We start from the raw sequence: 26,878 nt of genomic DNA, 5'->3' as shown, positions 1-26,878 counted from the left end.
TCGACATATGAGAAAACATTTCAAGGTAGCCAGCATACTAAATCTGGCTTACCATATGGGGGTTGGCACGGTCAACTTGGGATGAAACATATGCTACTGGCATGAACTTCATCACTCTGGGCATTGTTCCACAACAATAGTGATACAAACTGACGTACGAGACTAACATTGAGTTGTGGAACGTGTCTTGAGTTGCCTGCTGACATTTGGTGATGTCAGACTTCAATACATCTGAGACAACTGTTGTTCAATATATGTGCAATTGCAGTCTGTGTGTTTAGAGTCTTAGAAGTTTTTTGGCTTCTAGACGAGTGGCTGAAGACCAAGACTTGTATCGAGATGAACTATCAATATCATGATCTACTTCAGTTATCACATCTTTCGCAAAAATAGTATTGAGCAAGAGAGAGGCGAATCTAAGTGTGGGCATGGACGGACATTCTCACTTTTAGTGTGTACTGGTAATGCATCAATATCTCCGGGAACATAACATGTATGTGGACGACATATCTCCCCGGATTGATGCGGCATGGACGGACATCTTCTCTTGTAGTGTAATACATCAGTATTGCCAGGAATACAACATATATGAAATTGACTAATTTTCCCTGGATTGGTGCGCAGAACGGACATCCTCACTTTTAGTGTGTAATACATCAATATCTCCAGGAATACAACATGTATTTTGATGACTAATTCTCCCAGGACTGGCATGGTGATAGATTGATTAACTAGGTCAAGTAAAGGACTCCTTGTCATACCTGGGCCAACAGAAGAAACCCAGACTCTTCCTATGACAAACAATTGAAAACACTGATATAAGCAACCACTTAAAAGGTAACAATGCTGCAGAAGCAGCTGATTGGTGGGTTCACAGGCCAAAGTTTGAACTCTGTTCAGTTGAGAGGACCCTAGGGATGTAATACGACCGTATCACACTGCTTACCCTGCTGATATCCTATACAAGGGCTGTAAAACTACATATATACAATACCTAGAATGTTCTGTTTACGATAAAGGATGGAAATCTTTGTTAATGGTCTGACAGGAAACCTCCAATGGAGATTAACTCACGTCTTCATGCAGAGAGGAATTAAATCAGAGTTAAACATCTGATTTTAATCATCTCCATGGTAACATGAGAAGCCATTCTATCTCCATGGTAATGTGACTCACCACTTGATACTTTAAAGCTCTGATTACCATCGAGGGAGGAAACAGGGGAAACAATTGCAATGTTTGGTGTTGCAAGGAATGTTCAAATGTTATGCCTTAAATATACATTATACATAAACTTTTCAGGGAAAACTTGGATTAAATGTCTTGGTTTCATAGTCCCAGTAATGCATGCATGTGTTTCAGGGGACAGCCAGTCCAGGATGAGGTTATGGGGATCAGTTTTGCAACCTTCTTAACACTGGCCCTGTTTCAAGCAAGAAATATATGTATAGGGTAATCATTTAAGTAAGACAAGTTCTATGGATCTTTACTAACTTCTAAATGCCACTTAAAGAAGTAATCACTTATGATTCAGAAAATATCAAGGTGGTCATATTTTGAAAGATTTCATAAATCTTTACCTGCTCACAGTCTCTTTATAACACGGAAGACATGTTTAATACCAACTGTGAAAAAGTAGGTGTAAATTTGGTTCATGTATTTACAGTCTGGCTGTCCTCTCAAAGGTAACTGCACCAAAAACCTATAAAATGATATGTTTAAATACAAACTGGACGTTCTGTTAAAACATCAGCTGCTCTATGGATATGGAATGACGAATGACTACTTCTTGCTTCTAACTCATCCCACAACTTAATTATAATATCAGCTGGCAGTATGGAACCAAATACTAAGGTGCACTATCATAATGAAACAGTCACTTGTTATGGTGGGGTAGAGACAGAGTGAGTGAGAGAGAGAGAGAGAGTGGGTGAGTGAGTGAGTGAGTGAGTGAGTGAGTGATGGTTTTACGCCGCTTTTAACAATATTCCAGCAATATCACGGCGGGGGACACCGGAAAATGGGCTTCACACATTGTACCCATGTGGGGAGTCGAACCCGGTCTTCGGCCAACGTTTTAACCACTAGGCTACCCCACCGCCCTCAAGGAGCAGAGAAGAACGTGATGCAGGTCATAGATGTTGTCCAAAATTACATCACTTTCAGGGAACGACAACATGCATGAACATGGAACCGGCAATGGGTGGCATCTCTGAAAATGGCATGGCTAGTATAAAGGATGTCTTAGACTACTGGACCACCTGTGCCCCCATTAAGGAAAAGGAAACTATGGCTCACCCAAACATGGTACAAGCAAGGTGCAAATAGACCAGACAGCGAAACGGATATCAACAGCATTCTAGGATTTTTCTTAATGATAACTATTTTGGCAATTGAATATTACAGAAAGGGCAAAATATCATTGGGTCAAGCATTTAACATGTTTAAGGATACAAAAAATACATATAGATATATGGAACTTGTTGATCTGGACGGATCCGTTACACATGAAATAATCAGGAAAAACAAATTTCTGAATTAGCAAATCATGGGCATACGTTGATGTTCAGAACAAGACAGTGTGGAAGGTGTGGTTTCAGGACTAAGGAAGCAACCATTTGATTATCAGGGGGAGGGGACGTGATGTTTTCTTGAACAAAGAAATAGGGGCCTGCTTTACTGAAAAGTGAGTTAAGTTTTACACTGCTTTTAGCAATATTCCAGCAATATCACGGCGGGGGACACCAGAAATGGGCTTAACACATTGTACCCATGTCGGGATTCGAACCCGGGTCTTCGGCGTGACGATCAAACGCTTTAACCACTAGGCTACCCGACAGCCCCATTTGTTTTAAAAAATATACTTAGGCCCCCGTAACCTATGATATGCTATTGAGTTCTGATAGGTCGTAACATTATAAGTGACCAGTTCTAATACTTATGGTCACACCATCTAATAACACCAGGAACCACTTACACAAAACAATCTTAGCACTAAGACTGTTGTAAGTCTTTGATAGAGTATGGGAGTTATCATCACAGAGCTAAGATTGCTTTGTGCAGGCGGGGCCTGGACAATATCTATCGATCGTAACCATGGTAATACTGTCGACAACATTCATAATGCCTGGGATGAATAAACAACAGTTACAACACATCTAGAAAAATACCTTCCAAATATTGCTGTGCACGTTCTTGTGTATCTACAATGCAATTATTGCATTAAAGAACTAGTGAAAGGAGATGATATTTCATATGTAACAGTTTATCACTGTTGTCTTGAATCACTTGAATAACTCGTTAATTCAAGTCTGTCTTTTAGGCTACAGGTAAACAAATAATAGTCTTGGTTCTCAGGCACCACCCTCATCATCATAAAGTCTGCCGCACCTTTCGTTCTTATTTCCTTTTTAAAAAATAAATAAAAAATTCTAATGCTTGAAAACAATGCGATCCAATAAAGCATGCAGTTACTTCCCTTTACATGCACACTGCTTTACTGCACATCTTGTGTTACGGTCATGTCGGCAATAGGAGTTTGTATGCTTGTTTATGTTGGGAGGCCCTGTCCCAGGTTGATGGTACACAACTGTTTACTTGGTTTGAACAAGCAAAGAAAAAAAACAAAAAATACCGCCCACCCACACTATATTTTCAAAAGTCATTGCCTGAGAACCAATTCTTTTATTTTTATCATATCATGCTCATCATATTTTAGATCATCTGTTCAACATCCCTGTTTGAAAGCACTTAACAATACTTTGAGTAATTATATTACAAAGTAATAAACCAAGCATAAAAACAAAGAATAAAGAATTTTTTCAGCATCAACAGATTGCAGCCCACTGGATTAGACACCGAGTGCCATTTCATGACCCAAATGAGTCCATTCTGCTTCGGAAAACATCATGGACAGATGTAAGAGGTGGGGTCTTCTGCCGTTGCCTTGCTGACACACTGTAGTACCCACAATCCACAAGCGTATCATCTATCATATTTTGCATCTGTTCGTAGGTAATTCCAACATCACGAAAGTCTGGATTGTAGCTCCGAGCCGCTGCCAAAAAATATACATATTTAGAACTCCTTGAGTACTTGTCTTCATCAGTTGACCCAGTATATGAAACACCTCAAAATAAATGTTCTCTTGCATAGAATTAATCAAAACAAGTAACTTTTAAAAATCTGGATTGATGGAAATCGTGCCAATTAGTTTGTCCCATATCACACATCCTTTTAGGTTATTACCCATCCTATCCATACTTCACACAGCCTTGTTACATAACACCCTTATGTTATCACACAGCCCTGTCCAGTCATCATATGCTATGTCCAGTTATCACACATCCTGTCGAAATTATTACACACCCTGTTCATTTATCCTTATCTGATTTGGTTGATGCATGTCATTGTATCCCTACTGCACCGATTGATGCTCAAAGTGTCAATCACTGGATTGTCTGGTCCAGACTCGATTATTTACAGACCACTGTCATATAGCTGCAATATCGCCAAGTACAGTGTTAAACAACAAACAAACAAACATATACCCTCCTTGTTATCACACAGCCCCAGTTATCTAACCCTCTGCCAAGTTATCACACAGCAAACCCTGTCCAGTTATCACAATCCTGCCTAGTTATCTCACACCCACTCCAGTTATCTCACCCAACTTCTGGGCACTGAAGGGGTTATCAAACATTTATCCAGTTATGACAGAATGTTGCCAAGATGTAACACACTGTCCCCAGTTCTCACTAAATTATGTCCAGTTATCTCACCCAGCTTCTCTGTGCTGAAGGAGAACATCTCCTGATCGGCCAAGGAGAATGTCTGCTTTCTGGGGGTGTCCGGCACGCCCAGATTCAAGTCTATAACATCACGTGACCCCTGCAACAGCTGAAATATTCAATTAGATGTATGAATACACAAAGCCATTTAGAAAGTGGTCAAATGTAACAAATGTTATAATTGGGGAAACACTTTCTTAGTAAAGGACAGATTCTTATACTTTTTGGGGTTGAGTCCCATCCAAGAGTCGAACCCACACTTTCAGAGTGAGGCACCTAATCACCAGCACACAAAGTCAGCAATCTAACCCATTCAGCCACCGAGGCTTCCACAAAATTGAAAGTCTGACAACTGGTAGTCTAGATCACACACTCTGAGTACTCCTCTGACAAGTGTAAAAAGTACAAAAAAGTATGAGAATCTGTACTTTACTAAGAAAGTGTTATCCCAAATATAACATTTGTTACAATTAGTTGTAGATATTCATGGCTGGAAGTCAGATGTCTATGCACGTATTTTGATCCCTGATGTCTTCTGTTTATAAAACATATATACCTAGTCTTGATGAATGTGATGATATATGCATCATTTGTTTATGTTGCTTATTGGTTGTGTTTTGTGTTCTCATTCCAAGACATAAAATGTATTTGGCAAAAGAGAGATAAGAATATATCTCATTTCAACAAAATTGTGAATACATGTCAAGTTACAATTTGGACCTTGACATTGGGTGAGTGAATTTTGATTTATGTCACAGTAAGCAATATTCAAGTTACATCAGATCAGCCTGTTGTTAAGTCTAAGTCAGGAATGTCAGTCATTTAAGGAAGAAGAAACAATCCATGTTATCTGGACAAGTCTGACCTCAGCTTCGACAAGGGGGATAACTCTGACCAACCTCTCCATCATTGGAAACAACTCTTACCTACCATCAAACAAGGGAGATAAATCTGGCCTACTCCACCAAGTGAGGCAGATCTGACCTGCCCATCAATGAGGAAGACTTGTCTGACCAAGCCTCTTCGAAAGTAGTCTGACCAATGCCACCCAACAAGGGAAGCAAATCTGGCCAACCCCTCCCCCCAAGGGAGACAAATCTGGCCAAACCCTCCCCCAAAGGGAGACAAATCTGGCCAACCCCTCCTCCCCCAAGGGAGACAAATCTGGCCAAACTCTCCCCCCACAAGGTAGACAAATCTGGCCAACCCCTCTTCCAAGGGAGACAAGTCTGACCTACCTTCCTGAGCTCATTCTTGAGATTCATGGAAGTGCTGTTTGGAGAAAAGAGTGCTCGCTTGAACTGTTCAATCATTCTCCTCTTGCTGTTGGGACACAATGTGGGAGGCATCTGAAACACAATGAGCCAAAATAATAGTTGAAATAATTGCTGATACTTCAAGTTTCTAGCCTGGAATGCTTGTGCTGCAAGGGTCCAAAAGGTCTTCGAAGGTGAGTGGGCGAGGACAATGGTTGTCAAAACATGAACAATAATGTAATTAGTGACAATGTTTAAGTGAGTCAGTGAGTCATATATCATGCTACTGCGAACAGTATTTCAGTTATATCACAGCATGACAGCTTCATGTCTGAGGAAAGCCTGAAGAGATGCAGGTCTAAGGACAAACCAAGAAAGGCAATAAGGGTGAATATGGGATACGAAATAGGCTTCACACATGTTGAGAATTGAACCCAGGCTACGTGACGAGGGATGCTACCCAACTGCTCCACCTGTTCAGGAAAGGCTTACCTGAGTGACATAGATGATCTTATGAAGCTGGTGCAGCATCTGTATAATGGGGTCACTGATTTCTCGCAGGCGGTTCGGAGATATTGCCAGAGTGGCAGCACTTCCTGTAACAGATCAAAGTTGATATGTGGTGTACAGTAAGTGAGTGAGTGAATGAGTTGGTCTTAACGCTGCTTTTAACAATATTCCAGTTATATCATGGCGTGTCAGCTTAATTGTAAGCCTGAAGTGATGCAGGTCTGATGTTTACCACTTTGGGAAACCCATGTGCACGGCGGGTATGGTGCTGACAAACCTAGAAACTTAATCGAGTGAACCGGGATTTGAACCTACAATTAGAGGTTTCCTAAGGGATGCAACTCTGCACAGAAAAAAAGTGGCACATTAAGACAACTGAGTCATCTGTGCCTAGACAATTGGAAAAGTTTTAAAAAATATATATATTCCTTTGCAGCCATTACCTTGTTTCTGTCATTATTAAATAGCTAATGCTTTAGATTCACTTGGTGAGGGAGTACATGAAAGGGATGCATTCCACAATAAAAAGTAAATTACAATAGATTTTACAAAATATCTAACTTTCTGAAACATGAACACTTTACATTTTACAGGATATTTTTAGTAATATTTTCATCATGTAAAATAAAAACAAGATACTTACGAGACCGGGTTTCGAGCTTACGAGAAGCATGAGCTAACACAGTATCATTAGAGCTCTGAGATCGTCGGAAGTTAGGCTTGTTATCTCCCCTTCCTACAAGGGAGTGCTCAATTGGGGCAGTGATAGAGGAGTGGCTGTTATTGGGGGATGGGTCTCCGGAACTGAGACCAGAATCGCGACTTGCCTTGGCTGTAACATGGTAGAATAAAAAATACCTGTTTAATATTTTGAAAATGTTAATATGAAGGAAACAGACATGTGGGAAATATAATCTATCTCAATACAAATTTAATAATAAAATAATCATGTTAATGATACCAGTTGTTTTTCAAAATGTGCAATATAATAATAATTGAAAAATGAGTCAAAACTGAACTTTTTTTACCCAAACACTAAATGATAATACAGCATTATTATTTGAGTGAGTGAGTTAGTATGGTTTCACGCCGCTTTTAGCAATATTCCAGCAATATCACAGCTGGGGACACCAGAAATGGGCTTCACACATTGTACCCATGTCGGGAATCGAACAAATCTGGCGTGACGAGCGGACGCTTTAACCACTAGGCTACCCGACTGCCCCCATTATTATTTGACCTGGTTATCAAAGACTAAAGAAGTCTTACATTGGTTTGGAATTTCAAGAGTAAGCAATGAGAATGGATCTCGTTTTGCTGCCCTGCGTCGTGCATCTCGGAAAAGTTTGGGTGTGCTGGGGGTAGGTGGTTGTGGCACAGATGAGGTTTTACGGGAGTTGACACGCCCCCGTGACCGTGTGCTGCCTGCGCTGCTCTCTCGACTCTCACTGCCACTACTGGGGCAGCTCTCATCATCACTCGTCCAACCTGTGAAGCAGATAAAAAAAATCAATCTTACATTTATTTTGATAGAAATGCTAAAACTGAAAATAATCAGTTACTACTACTGGGTGAGTGGCCTACTGTGGGATGGGTGGCCTTCTATGGGGAGAGCTGCCTACTGGGTGAGTGGCCCACTCTTGATGATTACCTACTGATGACCTGCTCTGGGTGGGTTGCCTTCTGTGGGGTGGGTGGCCTTTTGTGGGGTTGGTGGCATTCTGTGGGGTGGGTGGCCTTTTGTGGGGTGAGTGGCCTACTGTTGGGTGGGTGGCCTAGTAGGGATGGCCTACTCTTGACTTGATGATTGCATAATGTGGCCTTCTCTGGATGGGTGACCTTCTCTGGGTGGGTGACCTTCTCTGGGTGGGTGGCCTTCTCTGGGTGGGTGACCTTCTCTGGGTGGGTGACCTTCTCTAGGTGGGGGGCCTTCTGTGGGGTGAGCGGCCTACTCTGGATGATTGCCTACTGGTGGCCTACTCCCGGATGAGGGGCCTACCTTGCTCCACCGTCTCCTGCTCTGTGTCCTGGTGGTCAGTGCTGGAAGATGAGGAGCTCACTTTCTCCTTTCGAGACTCCATCCCATCCAGGAACACACCATCACTGCTCTCAGAGTCCTGGCAAGATGAAAAGAATGTGTGTAGATTACATTAGAAACACTAACTGTAGAATTAACGAAGCCACAAGTCTGTTTTAATGCAGAGGTTTAATACACAAGTACATGTATTTGGATACACTTTGCAGCTCTTATCAAACGCCTATACTGAATCCTAATTCTATGTTAAAAGTGCAATATAGAAAGAAATGTAACCTTACCCTGTACGTTAACAAATCAAATACTTTCTTGTGATGGATTTGTCAGTTACAGTTGCTAGCCAACCGTCAACATGTTATAACCCTGTGTGATCAATCTAGAACTGACACAGGCATCAATTTAGAACAAAGCAGAGCACACAAAGCCCAAAGCTAACCCTACTGGCAGTAAAATAAACACGTTTGTGATATTTCGCCTTAAAACTTGCTGCACCCCCCAACTGGCAGTAAGTTCAGATAGCTTGTCATATCTCTGCAGCACCCCCACCAGCAGACAGGTTAGCCAGCGTGTCATATCTCACCTTAAACCCTGCAGTACCTCCACTAGCAGACAGGTGAGCCAGTTTGTCATATCTCACCTTACAGCACCCCCACTAGCAGACAGGTTAGCCAGTTTGTCATATCTCACCTTACAGCACCTCCACTAGCAGACAGGTTAGCCAGCTTGTCATATCTCACCTTACAGCACCCCCACTAGCAGACAGGTTAGCCAGTTTGTCATATCTCACCTTACAGCACCCCCACTAGCAGACAGGTTAGCCAGCTTGTCATATCTCACCTTACAGCACCCCCACTAGCAGACAGGTTAGCCAGCTTGTCATATCTCACCTTACAGCACCCCCACTAGCAGACAGGTTATCCAGCTTGTCATATCTCACCTTACAGCACCCTCACTAGCAGACAGGTTAGCCAGTTTGTCATATCTCACCTTACAGCACCTCCACCAGCAGACAGGTTAGCCAGCTTGTCATATCTCACCTTAAACCCTGCAGCACCTCCACTAGCAGACAGGCTAGCCAGCTTGTCATATCTCACCTTACAGCATCTCCACTAGCAGACAGGTTATCCAGCTTGTCATATCTCACCTTAAACCCTGCAGCACCTCCACTAGCAGACAGGTTAGCCAGCTTGTCATATCTCTCTTGTGATGCAAGGAATAGCTTGTGATAGTTCTGCATGTTCCTATTGGCCTCGAAGAAATGCCTGTAATTCATAAAACATATGTGAGTTTGTTACCAATACCATATCTACCAAGTATGCTAAATAGTGGTTAACTCTCCATGATACTGTAACCATGTTAAAATATGTCATAACATACATGAGTGACAATACACCAGTACTATCACCAGAGATGGGCTTCACACATTGTACCCATGTCGGGAATCGAACCCGGGTCTTCAGCATGATGAGCGAACGCTTTAACCAGTAGGCTACCCGACCGCCCCTCAAGCTATATGACGAGGGTCTGACTTGGTTGATGCATGCATAGTATCCCAACTGCAAGGATTGATGCTCATGATGTCAATCACTGGATAGTCTGGTCCAGACTCGATGTTAATATCCACGCTAGATCAACCAGCACCAAAATATATATAAACTGTTAATTTAAAAAGGTGCCTGATCATTTCAGTTGACTCTTGCAACAACTATGAGGTCCTGAAATCAACATGTCTGCTTACTTCTGTGTTCTCTTCCTCTCTCTGTCGAGCTTCCTCTCCAGACTTGCCTGCTGAATCCTCAGGGTGTCCATGTTGACCAGGAGGATGTCCACGAGTTGCCCACTTAGCTGCAGGATGTCCGGCCGCGACTCGGGGCACGCGGTGATACAGCTGGAATAGATGTCCAAACTTAAACACAGGCCGTGACTCGGGGCACGCTGTGATACAGATGTAATAGATGTCCAAAGTAAAACACAGGCTGTGATTCAGGGCACACGGCAATACAGATGTAACTAGATGTCCAAAGTAAAACACAGGCCCTGACTCGGGGCACGCTGTGATACAGCTGTAATAGATGTCCAAACTTAAACACAGGCCGTGACTCGGGGCATGCTGTGATAAAGCTGGAATAGAGGGCTAATGTTAGGCCAGGGCTGACTCCAGGCACGTGATACAGGGTGTAAAAGCTCCTGACAACTCACCTCCTGATGGTAGACCTCAGCCTCTCTGAGTAGTCTTCCTCTGGAATGGGTGTATAGTCCGCCTCCACGATCTTGAAACAAACATTTCACAAAGTTATGACTGAAATAAACAAGATTACTCTTTCTTTTGTTTGAGACTGTTCATTCTACTGCTAACCTTAGGGAATTGAAGGAATCTTAGCTGAGATTTCTTACTGTTCTAAAGCTTCTAGGTCATCCTCCATTACTCTACACCAATTCATTTCTAATAAATGGCCATTTGAAGGACTGTTTAACAGACCTGTTCAAGGTAGATTCAAATTTAAGGCTTTTTCAAAGCTCAATTGACAAATTTGTAGAATTTTCCTATTCGGAATAAAAGCCCCATAAAAGCACAGTTTATTAGAGAATAAACTATAATAAATATCACCAAATATTCAAGGAACGCTTCAGCAGCAGGTATACACGTCTTGCTACGCAGACGAAGGAGACAAAAGTGAAGGGTGTCACATGGCAGCTAGGTGGCTACGCACGTGCTGCATGAGGTAATTGAAATCTCTGTGGTAGATTTCGCTATAGCAGCAGTTGTGGGAGACAACAGCCTCGGTATAACAGTGGTAACGTATTACTTAATGTAATTCAAGCTATTCCCAGCCTATCCCTCACAGGCAGCTTGGGTTGTATAATCCCCAGGGAGCAGAGAATGAAAATCGAGTGCACATTGATCCATGGACCAGGGTAATAATGCGCTTGATATTCAGCATGGAAAAAGTCATCCAAATGGACTAGTATTATCATGCACACTTTGGGGGCATAAAAGAACATTCCCCCAGCGTCCCTCCTACCTTTGTGGCGAGGGTGAGCATGTTGTTGCTGAAGAAAGGTGGGTTGAGTGTACACATCTGGTACAAGATACATCCCAGGGCCCACATGTCCGCCTTCTCCCCGTACGGCTGGTTCTGAACTATCTCCGGGCTGCAATACCAACAAAACATGTCACAACAAAGTCAACATCAGCTGATGAGATTAAGTTCTGAAACTTGTACTTTGAATTTTATTCCCAAGATGGGGGCTGTAGGGTAGCCTAGTGGTTAAAGCATCGCTCGTCAAGCCACAGACCCGGGTTTGATTCCCAAAATGGGTATAATTTGTGAAGCCCATTTCTTGTGTCCTCCGCCATGATATTGCTGGAATATTGCTAAAAGTGGCGTAAAACCATACACACTAACTCACTATTCCCCAGATGTCTAAATATGAATATCAGTGCTTCAGGGCTGAAATAAAACACCAGATCAACGTGTCATCAGAACTTTATCTAACCTAAATAACTGAGATGATGAGATAAAATTTTGAAACTGGTATCCGAGTTAGTTCCCCAGATGTTCAAACTTGAACATTTCAGTATCTGTGTTGTAACAAAACAAAGTCAAAGTCAGAGTCAAAGTGTCATAGCTTCATCTAACTAACAGCTGGTAACATAGATTCCTAAACAGGTCCTGAGTTTAGCTTTCCTGATGTCCTAACATATTATTATATAAAACATTATTACCTACAGGCTGCAACAAATCACCACATCAAACAGTCATCGGAACCTCAATTAATTTTTACAACAGCTGATAAGAAAAAATCCAAAAGTGAACATTTGATAGTTTAATTTCCCTGAATTACACAATGTCCAAATATGAATGTTGTAACCATGTTGATCAAGAGTTTATGTAATAGAATAACAATAATGGGAAAGTATGTGCTATATTTTTCTATCTTAGGAAAATGAAAACTCCGGACTCAATAGTATTCCCCACAACTGATGTCAACCAACTCACCATGAACATACTATTGTCCCCACAACTGATGTCAACCAACTCACCATGAACATACTATTGTCCCCACAACTGATGTCAACCAACTCACCATGAACATACTATTGTCCCCACAACTGATCTCAACCAACACACTATGAATATAGGCCTTTCAGCTTTTCTATGACTGATGTCAACCAACTCACCATGAATATAGTATTGTCCTCACAACTGATGTCAACCAATTCACCATGAATATAGTATTGTCCCCACAACAGATGTCAAACAACTCACCATGAATATAGTATTGTCCCCACAACTGATGTCATCTTGCTGCAGTCACTTCTCTTCTGTTTGGCTAACCCAAAGTCAGCTAACAAAATAAAATAGACATGTTTCAGGTAAGACTCACCATGCTTTGTATATAATCTTGCAAACTTTTCATTGTCAATGATTTTATGGCTTTAGTCATTTACTGTCCCAAATGGCTGATTTTAATTAGTTTCATCTATATTTTATAACATAAAGATAGATTTCGAAACAAGTTTGATCTGGGGGTAAGGTGAGAATATTTCATTTCAAATTTCAGAACAGGTTCTTGAGTGTATATTCTCCAGGTTGATCCCCTTACAGGGATAATTCTAGGGTGGGGCCTAGTGCTTTTAGTAACTAAATTTGAAGAAAGGCCCACATTTTCAAATACAATGGGGCATTTTAACATTGTACTGTATGGGTGTACCTCTGGAATATTTGAAATTTTCACATAAAGGGCCCGTGTTAGAAAATTCCAAGTCAACCCTGCCCTTATGGTGAGGTGCGGTGAAATTGGGTTTAACGTCGCGTGCAAGATTATTGCACTTATATAGCGACGTGCATGCACGTGTGTGTGTGTGCTTGTACTACCGATTTATAGTAGTGCTAGCACACTGAGATACCATGCCGCAGTTTAACATGAATACCTCACTCAGACACAGTATACTGACTCTGAGCCGACCAGTCCTTGTTTTAGCCCCTTAATGCCGAGCGCCAGACAGGGCAACAACAAGTACCATCTTTTAACGTCTTTTGGTATGACGCGGCCGGGGATCGAACCCCGGACCTTCCGCACTCCGGGCGGACGCTCTACTTCTAGACCACGGAGGCAGTTCCCGCCCTTAACGATCTGCCACTGTGTGACCGATGTTTGTACAACAGTTCATGTTCCTTCAACTTACTGAAGGTGACCTTGTCATTCTCCCCGAGCATGATGTTGTTGGGGGTGAGGTCTCGATGGACGATTCCCTTCTCCTTGTGCAGATATCTCAATGCCAGCACCATCTACATCAACAACAACATCACCATCAGATTCCGCCACAGACATTGTACCCAGTGACTGAACTCAGGGTCTTGGATTCCATAAGGTATGCTACTGTAGGATTGAATCAGTGAACCGAAAGTTTTAATATTTGGTTTATGACAAGTACACTTGACTTTAATACTGAATTTCAAAAATGATAACGGTATAAATATTTGAGGGTGAAATGCAAGTCATTGAATTTAGATGATTTACTCCAAAATGGACCCCTTATTGTGAAGATCGGAGGACGCCTCCCCATAGGTTGCATCAGGTGCAAACTGACCGAACTTTGATCACCCAATCTCAGGGGTAAAAACAGACAGTTTAAGTCTACTAGTCCTTACAATGATAAGATATAACCTTAAAAATGGCAAATTTCTACTCGTCCTCATGATACCTAACTATTGGCCAGTTTGGCAGGACTACAGGACTAGTGCCAATTTCTAACGCTGCAATCCAAATGAAGGATACGTAGGGTCATGAGTCATTCAAATGTCAGCTTCTAAAATTATCGACTTCTTTTTTTACCACCTCAATTCAGAAATTTTTATCTTTGCAAGAGAAAACACACACATAACACAATTATTCTTTTGATCATGTTGATGGCCTTTGATTGTCATTCACAAAACTCTCATTCAGGGGGAAGACATTGTATTTTCATACCTGCATAAATATATTCCAAATCCTGGTTTCCTGAAACTTTTCCTTTTTCTCCTTGAGTGAGTTGAAATGTTCCCCGAGTGGAGCGCCCTCTATCAGCTCCATGACAATGTAAAGTCGATCACCTGCACAAAGAACCAGATCATGATGTAGGCGCTCAGCTGACATTCTCAAGAATACAGAATAACTGCCAAATGATGACCTGTGTTCTTGTTCAGCAGTATTGCACAAGGAATACCAAAGAAAAATGAAAACGCCACAGTAAAAACAAAATTGGATGAAATTCTATAATAGATTTATTGTGGCCTTATGAGAACAGAAAGTGATATTGTCCTCTGTGTGTGTTCCTTAATGCCACACTCAACAATTTTCAAGACAATGCAGTGATGAAAATTGTGAGGAACGATCCATGCTATCTGGGTACAATGACACACCCTCATTTAAGTCAAGTCACTAAGTTGCCGACCCGTGAAGATCCAGGATAGAATAGGTCTTCAGCAACCCATGCTAGCTGTAAAAGGCGACTAACGGGATCGGGTGGTCAGGCTCGCTGACTTGATTAATGCATGTCATCGTATCCCAATTGTGTGGATCAATGCTCATGATCTCAGTCACTGGATTGTCTGGTCCAGACTCAAATATTTACAGACCGCCATCATAAAGCTGGAATATTGCCTTGTGCGGCGTTAAAAAACAAACAAACAAACACTAAGTTGCCAATTCCCGCCATATCTCCTCAAGGGGAGAGGTTTTCCTATACAACAACATACGGCTGAGTCTACTCACACTCCACGAAGGTCTTGCAGTATCTGACGATGTTTGGGTGGCGGAGCTCTTGTCGGATGATGTTCAGCTCGTTCTGGATCTCCCCAACACTCTGTTCCTTCTCCTTCGCATTCTTCCCGAACGCCGAGTGCTGCAGATTTAGCTGCACAGAACAAACATGATGTTAATGACTGGACAGCTTAGCACAAAGGGGGAAAAAACTGAACTAGATCCACTTGGTTATGGTCTGGTGAATACCGATCTAGCCGCTATGCTTGCTATGCTTACATAAATATGGCACATAACGAATATGGTATTGATAGGTACTATTGATAGGAGTAATGTATTCATACGCAGAGAAAAGTCTGTGGGACTTCTGGGTATCAACAATGTTTCCCAACCAATCAGATTGTAGCATACACTCCCATTCCATTTAGAATGTGCTTTTAATGTGTAGGTATGTATCTTTGTTATGTAATACTTCCTTCAAGTGTACTGGGCTTGTGCTTTATTTTTGTTTATTTGTTTGTTCGCCGCTTTCAGCAAATTCCAGCTCTATGATGGCATGACTTTCATGCTTAATTTAGAAAACACAGTATGATGAAAAGACAGAGCTGCCTGATAGGGGTATATGTTTGTTTGTTTGTTGTGTAACCCTGAACTCAGCAATTGCAACAGGGCAGCGGCCTGTAAATAATTGTGTCTGGGCTAGACAATCCAGGGATTGACATCGTGAGTGAGTGTGAGTGTGAGTGTGAGTGTGAGTGTGAGTGTGAGTGTGAGTGTGAGTGTGAGTGAGTGAGTGAGTTAGGTTTAACGCCACTTTTAACAGTATTCCATTTTTATCATGGCATGTAAGCTGGAGGAAAGCCTGAAGTAGTGCAGGTCTTAGACGTTTACCAGTTCGGTGAAACCCTGGGTATGGTGCTGACAAACCCAGAACCATAATTGGGGCGAACCGGGATTCGAACCCACAATTTCTGGCGTGTCCAAGGGACGCAACTCTGCACAGCGAATTGCGGCGCCTTCGATGACTTGGCCACCCGGGCCCCCTTGACATCATGAGCATCTATCTACATAACTGGAATACGATGACATATATCAACCAAGACAGCGAGCGAGTCTGACCACCCAATCCCGTTAGTCGCCTCTTACCACAAGCATGGGTCGCACTAGTTTGGCAATAGTGTTTCTAACTACAGCAATGCTATTGTAATAGTACAAATACCTTCATCAGTCACCCCTACCATGGACTATCACAGCACTTAAACAGTAGGATTAACTGTTACACCCCAACCAAGTTCACCTCTCACCAAGTGCACAGACACCTACCTCCTTCAAAGCCAGGAAGGTCTGTCCGGCAGACCTCTTCTTGACCTTGAACACCGACCCAAAAGCTCCGCTCCCCAACAACTCAAATACTGCGTAGTCACCGATATATTTGGAGGCTGATCGCTCCTGATTTGTATCGCAGATGTTTTCTCGGATCTCTTCTATCTGATCTTTCTGTAATCACAAACATACCATAAGTGAGTGAGTGAGTGAGTGAGTGAGTGAGTGAGTGAGTATGGTTTTACGCCGCTTTTAGCAATATTCCAGCAATATCACAGCAGGGGACACCAGAAATGGGCGTCACACATTTTACCCATGTCGGGAATCGAACCTGTGTCTTCGGCGTGACGAGCAAACGCTTTAACCACAAGGCTACCTGACCGCCCCCATACTATTTATGAGAACCTACATGTCCATAAGAGTGCCCTTTTGCACGCATGAACAGAAATACATTTCTATGCTGATGTAGGGATATCATTTTGAGAATCAAACCCGGGTTTTTAATAAGACGATCAATATCTTGAACATGGCTACTACACCATCTAAATACCTTAATTGTAATAATACATTATTATGGTGGCTTTATAAAAAATGATACCTCAAAATAAAGCTGACCATCTATTTGACTATACATGTGCAGTCAAAACCTGTTCATCAAGACATCAGTTGGTTGGTTGGTTGGTTGTTTAACGCCGCACAAGGCAATATTCCAGTTATATGACGGGGGTCTGTAAATAATCGAGTCTGGACAAGACAATCCAGTGATTAATATCATGAGCATCGATCCACGCAATTTGGATCGATGACATGCATCAACCAAGTCAGCGAGCCAGACCACCTGATCCAGTTTGTTGCCTTTTACGGCAAACATGGGTTGCTGAAGACCGACTCTACCCCGGAATCTTCACGGGTCCAGACATCAGTGTTCCCATTGGAGTGAGTGAGTGAGTGAGTATGGTTTTAGGCCGCTTTAAGCAATATTCCCATGTCGGGAATCAAACCCGGGTCTTCGGCATGACGAGCGAACGCTTTAACCACTAGGCTACCCGACCGCCCTGTACCCATGGGAATCCTTTAGGTAACAATGTCCAGGTTCACGAACCATGATGGCAGAGCAATGTTAATGAGGACAGGGCTGATAATGTTTTCATTCTTTCAAGTCAAGCCCACTTTGTATATATACCTTACACAAAACATTAGGGATCATAAAAATTTGTGTGTTCAGTCTTCTCTACAAAAAAATAACCCCAGAAAACATTCAACATGTCCAACATACATGAATTGTCACACAAACATGAATTGGGTCACATAAACATGTCATTAGGTTTGCCTAATATTCATGAATTGTCACATAAACATGAACTGTGTCACATAAACATGTCATAAGGTTTGTCCAACGTACATGAATTGTCACATAAACCTTGAATTGTGTCACATAAACATGAATTGTGTCACATAAACATTGAATTGTGTCACATACACATGTGGTAAGGTTTGTCCAACATACATGAATTGTCACATAAACATTGAATTGTGTCACATTGACATGAATTGTGTCACATTAACATGAATTGTGTCACATTAACATGAATTGTGTCACATTGACATGAATTGTGTCACATAAACATGAATTGTGTCACATAAACCTTGAATTGTGTCACATTAACATGAATTGTGTCACATTAACATGTGGTAAGGTTTGCCCAACATACATAGTATCGTATCCACAGTAAGTATCTTCTGACATTTTTCTCAAATTTTGTCCCAAGTGTTACAGCATTTCATCAATTCATTAAAGTCGTACATTCAAGGAATATTATAACTTACTGGCAAACTGTTCATCTTGTGTACAAGTTTCTTGTAGGCTGAGAGATCCTTGTTGTAATGTCCAACATCAATAAATATCTCGTACAGTTTCGGCGGGAACAGACACTTGAACAGACGACGATTCCTCTCCATACTGAACAGGAACCTCAGAGCTCGGAATGCATTTCTCTGGGGGAAAAAAGTGACTCATGCAATATATCCTTTCAAACTGGGGCTTAAAGCTATTTTCCACTGTATAATGAAACATGTCATCTAGGGCTGTGACGGGTAACTCGGGTACTTGGGTCGGGAGGGTACTGTGTAGGACCCGGGTACCCATAGTACTACCCGGACCCATGGTAAATCACGTGATATATTGTTCAATGACAATTATCTAGAACACCATGGTTACACTGTATAAGTGACTAATGTTTGCATTCCTTCTGACTTTATATGTTTGATTAAAGATAAAACATCAGTCAACTTCAGTTTAAGCATGACCAGATCGTTTTTATTCGTTTTTATTCAAAATACGTTTTGCCAGGGATACGGTCAAACTATTCACAGTTGGACATTTGGACCTAACTCTTGAGATCTACAGTGGGCACCAAGGTAGTAAATTTGGACTCGTCCCAGCCCTAATGTCATCTTAATGTGGGAGGAATGCCTGAAGTGATGCAGGTCCTAGATGATTACCACTTTGGTGAAACCCTTTGCGCTGACAAACCAAGAATCAAAAACAGGGCAAATCTGGAATTTGAATCTACAAACACATTGCCTTATGCTGGTACTGGGAAAAGATAAGGATTGTTCTTAGCAATGCTTAACACGTTTCAGACAACCACACAATTTGCCTCAATGTAGGCTTTCTTTGTTCCCTTCAACTTCAGCTTGATGAAATACACCATACAAGTATTTCCTACCAAACATTCATTCTTCATGTGAATTATATGCACACAGGTGCTTTGAACAGTTTGTTTAAATTAAAACAAGACAAAAAGTGAGCAGGGCTCACTAATACCCCCAACTTTGACTGCAACATGTTTCTAAGTTCAAAACATGTAAAAAGCAATATATTCTCAGAAAATCCACTTATCGATATCATAATTTGCACTTCACCTCTCCTATTGGTATAAAAACTGTATCCCCAATTGGAAAAGAATCCACGAAGTAGTTTTCAGGTTATAGGTCGCACAAATGTTGAAGTAAAAACAAGTTCACAACATGATAAACATTAGGGCTGTTACGATTCACTCGCGTATTCGGTGAATCAAACCGTAAGCATTCATGAATTGAATTCATTATTCATGGCCACTAGAATCGAATACAGTGATCCCTCGCTATTGTGCTCTTCGATAAAGCCCTACCTCGGTTACTACGCGCGGTAACGCATGGCTCCCAAAATTTATGTACGCTTTTATTACTCAGAGTTAAAACACAGACATAATTATATTGTTGTTCGTTGTTCATTTGCACATAACGCTTCTCATTGCATAAGCAACCGTTTATCGCTGAATGGAGTTCTAATAATCTGTTTGAAAACATCCGCGGCAAGTCCCGGAAATACGATTGTTCAACTAGTTAACTTTTCACACTATACATCCTTTGATCTTAGAAGCGCATGCATGCAATAAAAGAGAACCACAAGCGAAGTTTATATTCTTAATTAGTGGGCAATCCAATTTAAGGCGACACTGTCACACACATGTAGCTGCTGTCACAACACGGCAGTCATTCATTTCGTAATCGCGCTTTCGTAACATCGCCTGGTTTTTTTCCGTAGTTATAACAAGCGATTTCATTGGATTAAAATTTGTTTCTAATGACGCTTTCTTGCCGAAATCTGCTACAAGTTTCGTGATTGGTCAATTTTGAGCACGTGACCTCAGGCACCCAATCAAATTATAGCTGTGATACCAAGCTCGTGTTTGATAAATTTCAGAAGTTTGGGAAAGATTTTTTGTTAAATCGTGTTATTCTGAACGTTTTAAGCAGGAAATCACGATATATATTAAAAATATGGAACTTCGCGAATGTATCGTGCTAGGTTACGAGCTGTGACAAAGATTTTTCATGCATATATTTTTGTATTAAACGTTGTGTCCGAGCCGAGAATTCAAGGTGACGAAAGCCGAGATGTCATTTGACTTACATTACACGCGATCGCACGAAACAATGGAAATAATAACTTAGATGTAAGTTTGATTACTTTTAGATATATTTTTGTTGATTTTATTTATCACTTTGTATAATATATTTAAAGATTTGCTTAAAACGTCTTTATTTTGCTCTTTGACATGTTCGATGCGGACCCGTTGGCGAAATGTGTGTCCGAGAATTTTATTTTCAATAACATCGCGGGAAATAGTGAATAATTTTTTAATTTATCGATAAAAAATGATAAATTGAAATGGAATACGTATTTCAGACATTGTGAAATATGACAGATTTAATAAATGAATGATATTACAGGTAGATCTAGGTCCATAAACATATATACTATTTTGACGTGACGTGAGATAAACACATATTGATGATTTGAGATTTGCCGAGCGCGCTCCCCCGCCTCGGCCTCGGTTAAACGGCTCATCGTCTATAACGCCCACCAATTATTTGGACCCCATTGGTAGCGTTGTAGCGAGGGACCACTGTATTTATGAATATGCTATCATGTAAATTTACATACCCTGTACCTAAAAATATCCATAACAACATATTATAAGCATAGATTTATTTCAATGACAACACTCTAATAATATTTAATTTGATAGTATTGATGTCACAGGTCATTGTCGCATTTGAGCAGATACTAGTACCTGGATAAATGCTGTATATAAATGTATAATTTATTAATAATTAACAAACCATGTCAAGTAATTTTTGATGTTATTGTTTCACTGAATATAATAAATAATACATAAACTGCCGACTTGTTATTGTAATTGTGAATTAATATTTGTATCCGTTACCCAATATTCATGATATGAATCGTATTTGCCTCACAGCGTATTCGTTGCAGCCGTAATAAACATCATACTTTTTTTTATAGAAAATACACAAATCAAAATCAAACTTTGCACTGTACCTCTCCTTTAAGTAAGGAAACTGTTCACTAAATTTGAAAAGAATCCATTGAGTTGTTTTTTCTAGTTATAGGTCGCACAAATGTTTCAGTAAAAAAATTTTAATTAAAAGAAAGGAAAAAGCTGTTTTAGGTCGGAGGTATAACAAAATATACCCCCAAAAATACCTCTCAATTTATTTTTGTTAGATCAAATTATTAATTATTTATTAATGTGGTCTCATACTGTTCGAAAACAAAGGTGTGACATACCTGTAATTTTTCGACCGTCTTGGATTCCTTGTGTCCGGCTTCATGGGGCAGGATGAGCAGGCCAAGGGAGTAGACGCCATTAGCCTGTACAATCTGTTGAGCGTTGGTATCATTCAGGACCAGCTCCGTCAACGCTGCACAGCATGCTGGGACAGGAGCAATGCACAAATTATAGAACTAGAAACTAAGCGAGAAAACTGGGCAATGAGTTGTTTTGTAAATTTCAACGTTTTAAATATGTATTCCGTATGTTTGCTGTATACATGGTATAACACCGCAATGAGTCAGCAATAGTCCAGGTACATCACAGAAGGCTGTTAAATCAAATGTGGGCCAGACAAACAAGTGGTTGATAAGTAGCATATCACACTGTCATTGTACAATGACACACTAGCAACAAAGTTGCCAAGTCTGACCTCCCGGTTAATTATCGCTGCCTCTTATGACAAGCATAGGTTATCATGGTTATCTGGGACCAATTCTAAACAGGAATCTCAATGGCGTTATATAAAAGAAAAGTTACCTGATTTGAGGTCATACTGCCTGTACATGATTTCCTCTTGCTGAAAGGAAAACAATGAAATTTATTGGAATAATTAACAGAATCACGCACTAAGAAAATCATAAAACAATGTGTGAGAAATGAAAAGTGAGTTGCAAAAGATACCTCGAATACAAAAATATTGAGTGATGGGCATGTTCAACAATGGGCATGTTGCGAGCGGGTGGTTAAATATTGAACCCATTGCCACTATCGATGTGGCTACAATCATACAAATCCCTAAACATGTTAAATGATAACAAGTGGATGAAAAAAAACTTGAGTTGATGTGAACAATTAGCTGAGAGTTACCTTTCCTTTTATAGGTCACAGCTAAGGATTATCTTTCCTTGTACATGTCTCAAAAGAGTTATCTTTCCTTGTTAAGTTACTAATATAGTTTAACAATATTTCAGCAAAGGTATTGTATCAATGGTGAGGTGAGGTGAAACGTGGTCGCATTCAAGATTATTGCATTGTAGCGACGTACGTCTACTTGTACTAGTCGGGACTTATGCTGATTTTATAGTGCTAGCCCACTGAGATACCATATGCCGCAGTTTTAACATGAATTCCCTACTCAGGCACAGCATACTGACTCCAAGCCGACCAGTCCTTGTTTTAGCCCCTGAATGCTGAGTGCCAGGCATGCTATCAACAAATACCATCTTTAAATTTCTTTTGGTTTGACGCGACCATGGATCAAATCCCTGTCCTTCCGCTCTCTGGGCAGTCTGTTGTATCAGAGCCAAATATTTGTAATGAGACTGACAAAACAGTGACAAACGTAAGCTTCTTCTTGTTTTACACGCAATCTGGAATTTTCCAGATTTTTTACAATGCATTACTTTAAATTATATCGGGACTTGGCAAACCAATGGTTGAGAGCAGGAGCAATGATCCATGCCATACAGAAGCACAATCACACATGATTATAATTTTAGTCAGCAGTTTCAAACTAGGGGTTACTGGGGACCAATCGCTTACCAGAACTGAAATTATAAGAACTGTCATTCTTGTGCAACAAACTGTATTAACATGCATTCTAGGATGGTTACATTTCAAAGTGATTAACTTGTGCAATGTTGTAAGATCACAGTGAGTGAGTGAGTTCGCTTTTAACAGTATTCCAGCTTTATGCAGCATGTCAGCTTAATGTGGGAGGAAGCTTCAATCATAGGTTTCTGGCATACCCAAGGGACGCAACTCTGCACAGCGAATTGCGGCGTCTTAGACAAATGGGCCATCCATTTGGGGGCAAGATGCAAAGGCTTCTGTTTACTTATATCATCACTTAAATACAGGCAATATAATTGTACATTATATTTTCCTTTTTGAAAATCTCATGCACTCCAATACACTGATAAATGTAGCATAAATTACAAAGACATGTTAAATTAGAGCAAAAAGCAATGTTACAGTCCCATAAGTGAAGTTCTTAAATCTTATTAAAATCAGATCTCAGTTCTTGCTATTGCTAAACAAAGACCTGAGGCTATCCCATTATGGGTCACATCAGAACGACCTTTCATCCGACCAATCAGAGCGTTGCTTATTACCAGATTCAGAAAGTGACAGTCAGAATGTTTTGTTTTCTAATCATGCAGAAAATGGTTAACATTGGGTACTCCGAACAACATTTGTGGGCTGTACGACTGATTAATTCTGTCAAATCGTCTATCTCTCACATCAATGAGTCAAACACTTCGAACAGAAGATGCTTTCCATAGCCCAGAAGTATGGCCATACAATCTCGGCAATCTGTTAGATATTCCAGAATTTTCTTTTGTTCAGTTTTCAAATTTGGAATGGATATTTTTCAAAGCGTAGTCTTGAATGGAAATCGCCAGTTTGGAACCAGTGCTGTAAAGCTCGAGAAAGCTGCTTCCTGATTGGCCAATGTCAACTTTACGTTAAGTCATTTAATTGGTCGGTCAAAGTTCGTGAAAGGTCATTCTGAATGAATATATCACAAGGCGCCTCAATGCACAAGATCTGTCACCAATGCAAAAAGTTCAAGGGTTTGTTAGCACATGGGTAGAAAATGAATTAGTTAATGCTTAAAATATAATGTTACACACCAGGAAACAGGCCTGTGAGATGTGCCCAGCTCATCATTAACCACACAGCAATTAATCACAGCACACCATCCCCCTGTATGCAAGCCAACCAAGCACACACCCAACAACCAAGGCACATGATTCTCACCTTGGTCTTACCACGCTTCGCCCGGCCATAATCCTCCATACCCTGGTGAGGTAGGATGACATATATTGAAATGGTAGGTACTTTTCCATATGCAACTAAGTTAGTACTAATAGTCTGCAAACTATACCACTAGTAAAATTCTGTTTCATCTATCAAGCTCAGCTAATAATAATCCCTATTATTACACTAAAATCTAATATGTAGGTCCCTGGTTGTCTAGATGGGAGCACTAATTATTAATTTTACAAACACAATTTTTTCGCAAAGTTATTCAAAATCAATAAACAAATATTTCCCTTTATCTGTTCAGAAGTGTTTTTATGTCAAACAAAACTGTACAATTACCTGTTTTAAATGTCTTGTTTCTTGTGTTCATTACTGAAAATCTTCATGAAACAATTACCGGTATTGCCGATTAGCTTATACTATGTATAGACTGACTAACTGTTTCTGCACCTACCTCGGCATCTAAGATGGCTGGAGTTCTGCCATGTATTCCAGCACTTGCCATTGCACCATCACTAGCCTCTGATCTCTCCGTCACAAACGTACGGTCACTGAAACGCAATACATTTCTTGATTATCTTCCCCTGGAATTAATAAAGCAGCTAACCATGCTAACTGTGAATACTGAGACACTTGTTTACCTAGAACTGGTAGAAACAATATGGCTACCAATAAGAGAAGTAGCATACAGAATGCAATCAAGGTCAATGCAAGGCAATGCAATTTAACGCCGCTTTTAACAGTATTCCAGTTATATCGCGGCGTGTCAGCTTAATGTGGGTGGAAAGCCCGAAGTGATGCAGGTCTCAGATGGTTACCACTTCGGTGAAACCCACGAGCACGGGTATGGTGCTGACAAACCTAGAAACATAATCGGGGCGACACCGGGATTCAAACCACAATCATAGGTTTCTGGCGTGTCCAAGGGACGCAACTCTGCTCAACGAAACACGGCGCCTTAGACGACTGGGCCACCCGTGCCCCCTCAAGGTCTAGGACACATATAGATAAGCAAGACTTCAACAGTGACTATGCTCCACACTGTGGTTCTCAGTTCCAGTTCTAGATCCTTGGTCTTACATTGCCGATATCCAATTGCCGAGGACTTGCTTCCTCGACCATAAGTAAGGAGGAGTGCTTTATCCTACTTATAAACCGTCTAAATGCAAGAAATAACAGAAAAAAAGAAAACATCGAGATATCTTATAGTGAAACAATAGAGGGTGTCGCAGTATAAAAGGACTGCGATCAAAGCGGCGTGAGAAAGAAACATGTGCAGCATAGACAAAACTAAATCATGACATCTAAAATTGAACACTTGCTCTCATCACCTGCGCCGGTGGCCCAGTGGGAAAACAGTAGGTTACAAAACTTAACACAATATGTGAGGTTGCAGATTTGATTCCCGTCATCCATAATGAAAAAGTTACATTTCTTATCTTTGATATTAGAAGATTGGATGTTTGAAACACTAAGTCCAAATTCCATCTGCTACTCAAATCATCAGGTCCTACTAGGAAAAAGTAAAGCATCCCAAGAGGTTATTCCGAGATACAAAAGATTTATACAATACAATAGGCAAAAGTGGCAGTAGGTTTATAAGTTGTAATCAGTGCCATGTGTGAAATTGAAGATCTGCATGGCCACTTACTGTAGCAAAGAGAGGAGCAGAGGGATCCCGCCCAGCTGTCGGATGTCGCTGCTGGTGTCCGTGTCCGAGCACAGCTGGACAATACACCACACCACATGCCATAACAGGTTCACGTTGTCCGAGTGTAGCTGGCTGCAAGTGTATTGAGATCTCTCACAACGGTTTCATACTAGTGGAATGACACTAATTCACATTGGAGATGTTCAAGTTTCAATTAATTGTTTTTTTGATCCACAAAACACAAATTTCACATGAGGTAAATTATAACTTTGAGAACTGTCATTTTGGATTGAAAATTATCACCTGAAACGGATGTTATTACCTGAGCAGGATGGGCACCCCGTCGTACAACCTGACCAGGTCCCTACTTTGAGCATCAGCACACAGATACCGTAATAGACTAGCGGCCAGTCTGAAACATACACCAAGATAGAACTGAAATGCAGCTACCTTGAAATCCTTCATTAATATAAGGGAAAACAGCTTTATGTATTTAGTAATGAAAAAATACATTTGAAATCCAGCTCAAGTGAAATAATAAGGCGTTAGAAACTAACAGTCTTAGACCACTAATCCTTATAATGATAACATATAGCAAATCCCTTAAAAATGGCAAATTTCTACTAGTCCTTATGATACCTTAACTATTCTGCAGTTTGGCAAGAACTATT

General features: G+C 40.8%; 1 protein-coding gene across 2 annotated transcripts in view; it reads right to left on the bottom strand.

The window, feature by feature from the left end:
* Positions 1 to 3,574: 3,574 nt before the first annotated feature.
* Positions 3,575 to 26,878, bottom strand: part of LOC124144318 (serine/threonine-protein kinase Nek10-like) — a 34,881-nt gene continuing 11,577 nt past the window's right edge. For both annotated transcript variants that reach the window (XM_048381305.1, XM_048381304.1), the window contains exons 11-33: positions 26,530 to 26,619; positions 26,208 to 26,339; positions 25,011 to 25,107; positions 24,551 to 24,592; positions 22,325 to 22,364; positions 21,802 to 21,947; positions 18,489 to 18,656; positions 16,662 to 16,835; positions 15,351 to 15,492; positions 14,568 to 14,689; positions 13,783 to 13,885; positions 12,863 to 12,941; positions 11,615 to 11,744; positions 10,791 to 10,861; positions 10,330 to 10,479; positions 9,736 to 9,853; positions 8,556 to 8,673; positions 7,826 to 8,044; positions 7,200 to 7,388; positions 6,539 to 6,642; positions 6,029 to 6,139; positions 4,782 to 4,899; positions 3,575 to 4,057 (exon numbers count right to left, since the gene is read on the bottom strand). In XM_048381305.1, coding sequence (XP_048237262.1) covers positions 3,870 to 4,057; positions 4,782 to 4,899; positions 6,029 to 6,139; positions 6,539 to 6,642; positions 7,200 to 7,388; positions 7,826 to 8,044; positions 8,556 to 8,673; positions 9,736 to 9,853; positions 10,330 to 10,479; positions 10,791 to 10,861; positions 11,615 to 11,744; positions 12,863 to 12,941; positions 13,783 to 13,885; positions 14,568 to 14,689; positions 15,351 to 15,492; positions 16,662 to 16,835; positions 18,489 to 18,656; positions 21,802 to 21,947; positions 22,325 to 22,364; positions 24,551 to 24,592; positions 25,011 to 25,107; positions 26,208 to 26,339; positions 26,530 to 26,619 — 2,851 coding nt within the window. In that variant the 3' untranslated portion in view covers positions 3,575 to 3,869. The remainder of the gene's footprint in view (positions 4,058 to 4,781; positions 4,900 to 6,028; positions 6,140 to 6,538; positions 6,643 to 7,199; positions 7,389 to 7,825; positions 8,045 to 8,555; positions 8,674 to 9,735; positions 9,854 to 10,329; positions 10,480 to 10,790; positions 10,862 to 11,614; positions 11,745 to 12,862; positions 12,942 to 13,782; positions 13,886 to 14,567; positions 14,690 to 15,350; positions 15,493 to 16,661; positions 16,836 to 18,488; positions 18,657 to 21,801; positions 21,948 to 22,324; positions 22,365 to 24,550; positions 24,593 to 25,010; positions 25,108 to 26,207; positions 26,340 to 26,529; positions 26,620 to 26,878) is intronic.

This window comes from Haliotis rufescens, unplaced genomic scaffold, assembly GCF_023055435.1.
Source record: "Haliotis rufescens isolate VD_foot unplaced genomic scaffold, xgHalRufe1.0.p SCAF_37, whole genome shotgun sequence".
NCBI lineage: Eukaryota > Metazoa > Mollusca > Gastropoda > Lepetellida > Haliotidae > Haliotis > Haliotis rufescens.
Note: the sequence above shows the minus strand (reverse complement) of the source record. Positions and strands in the feature narration are given on the sequence as shown.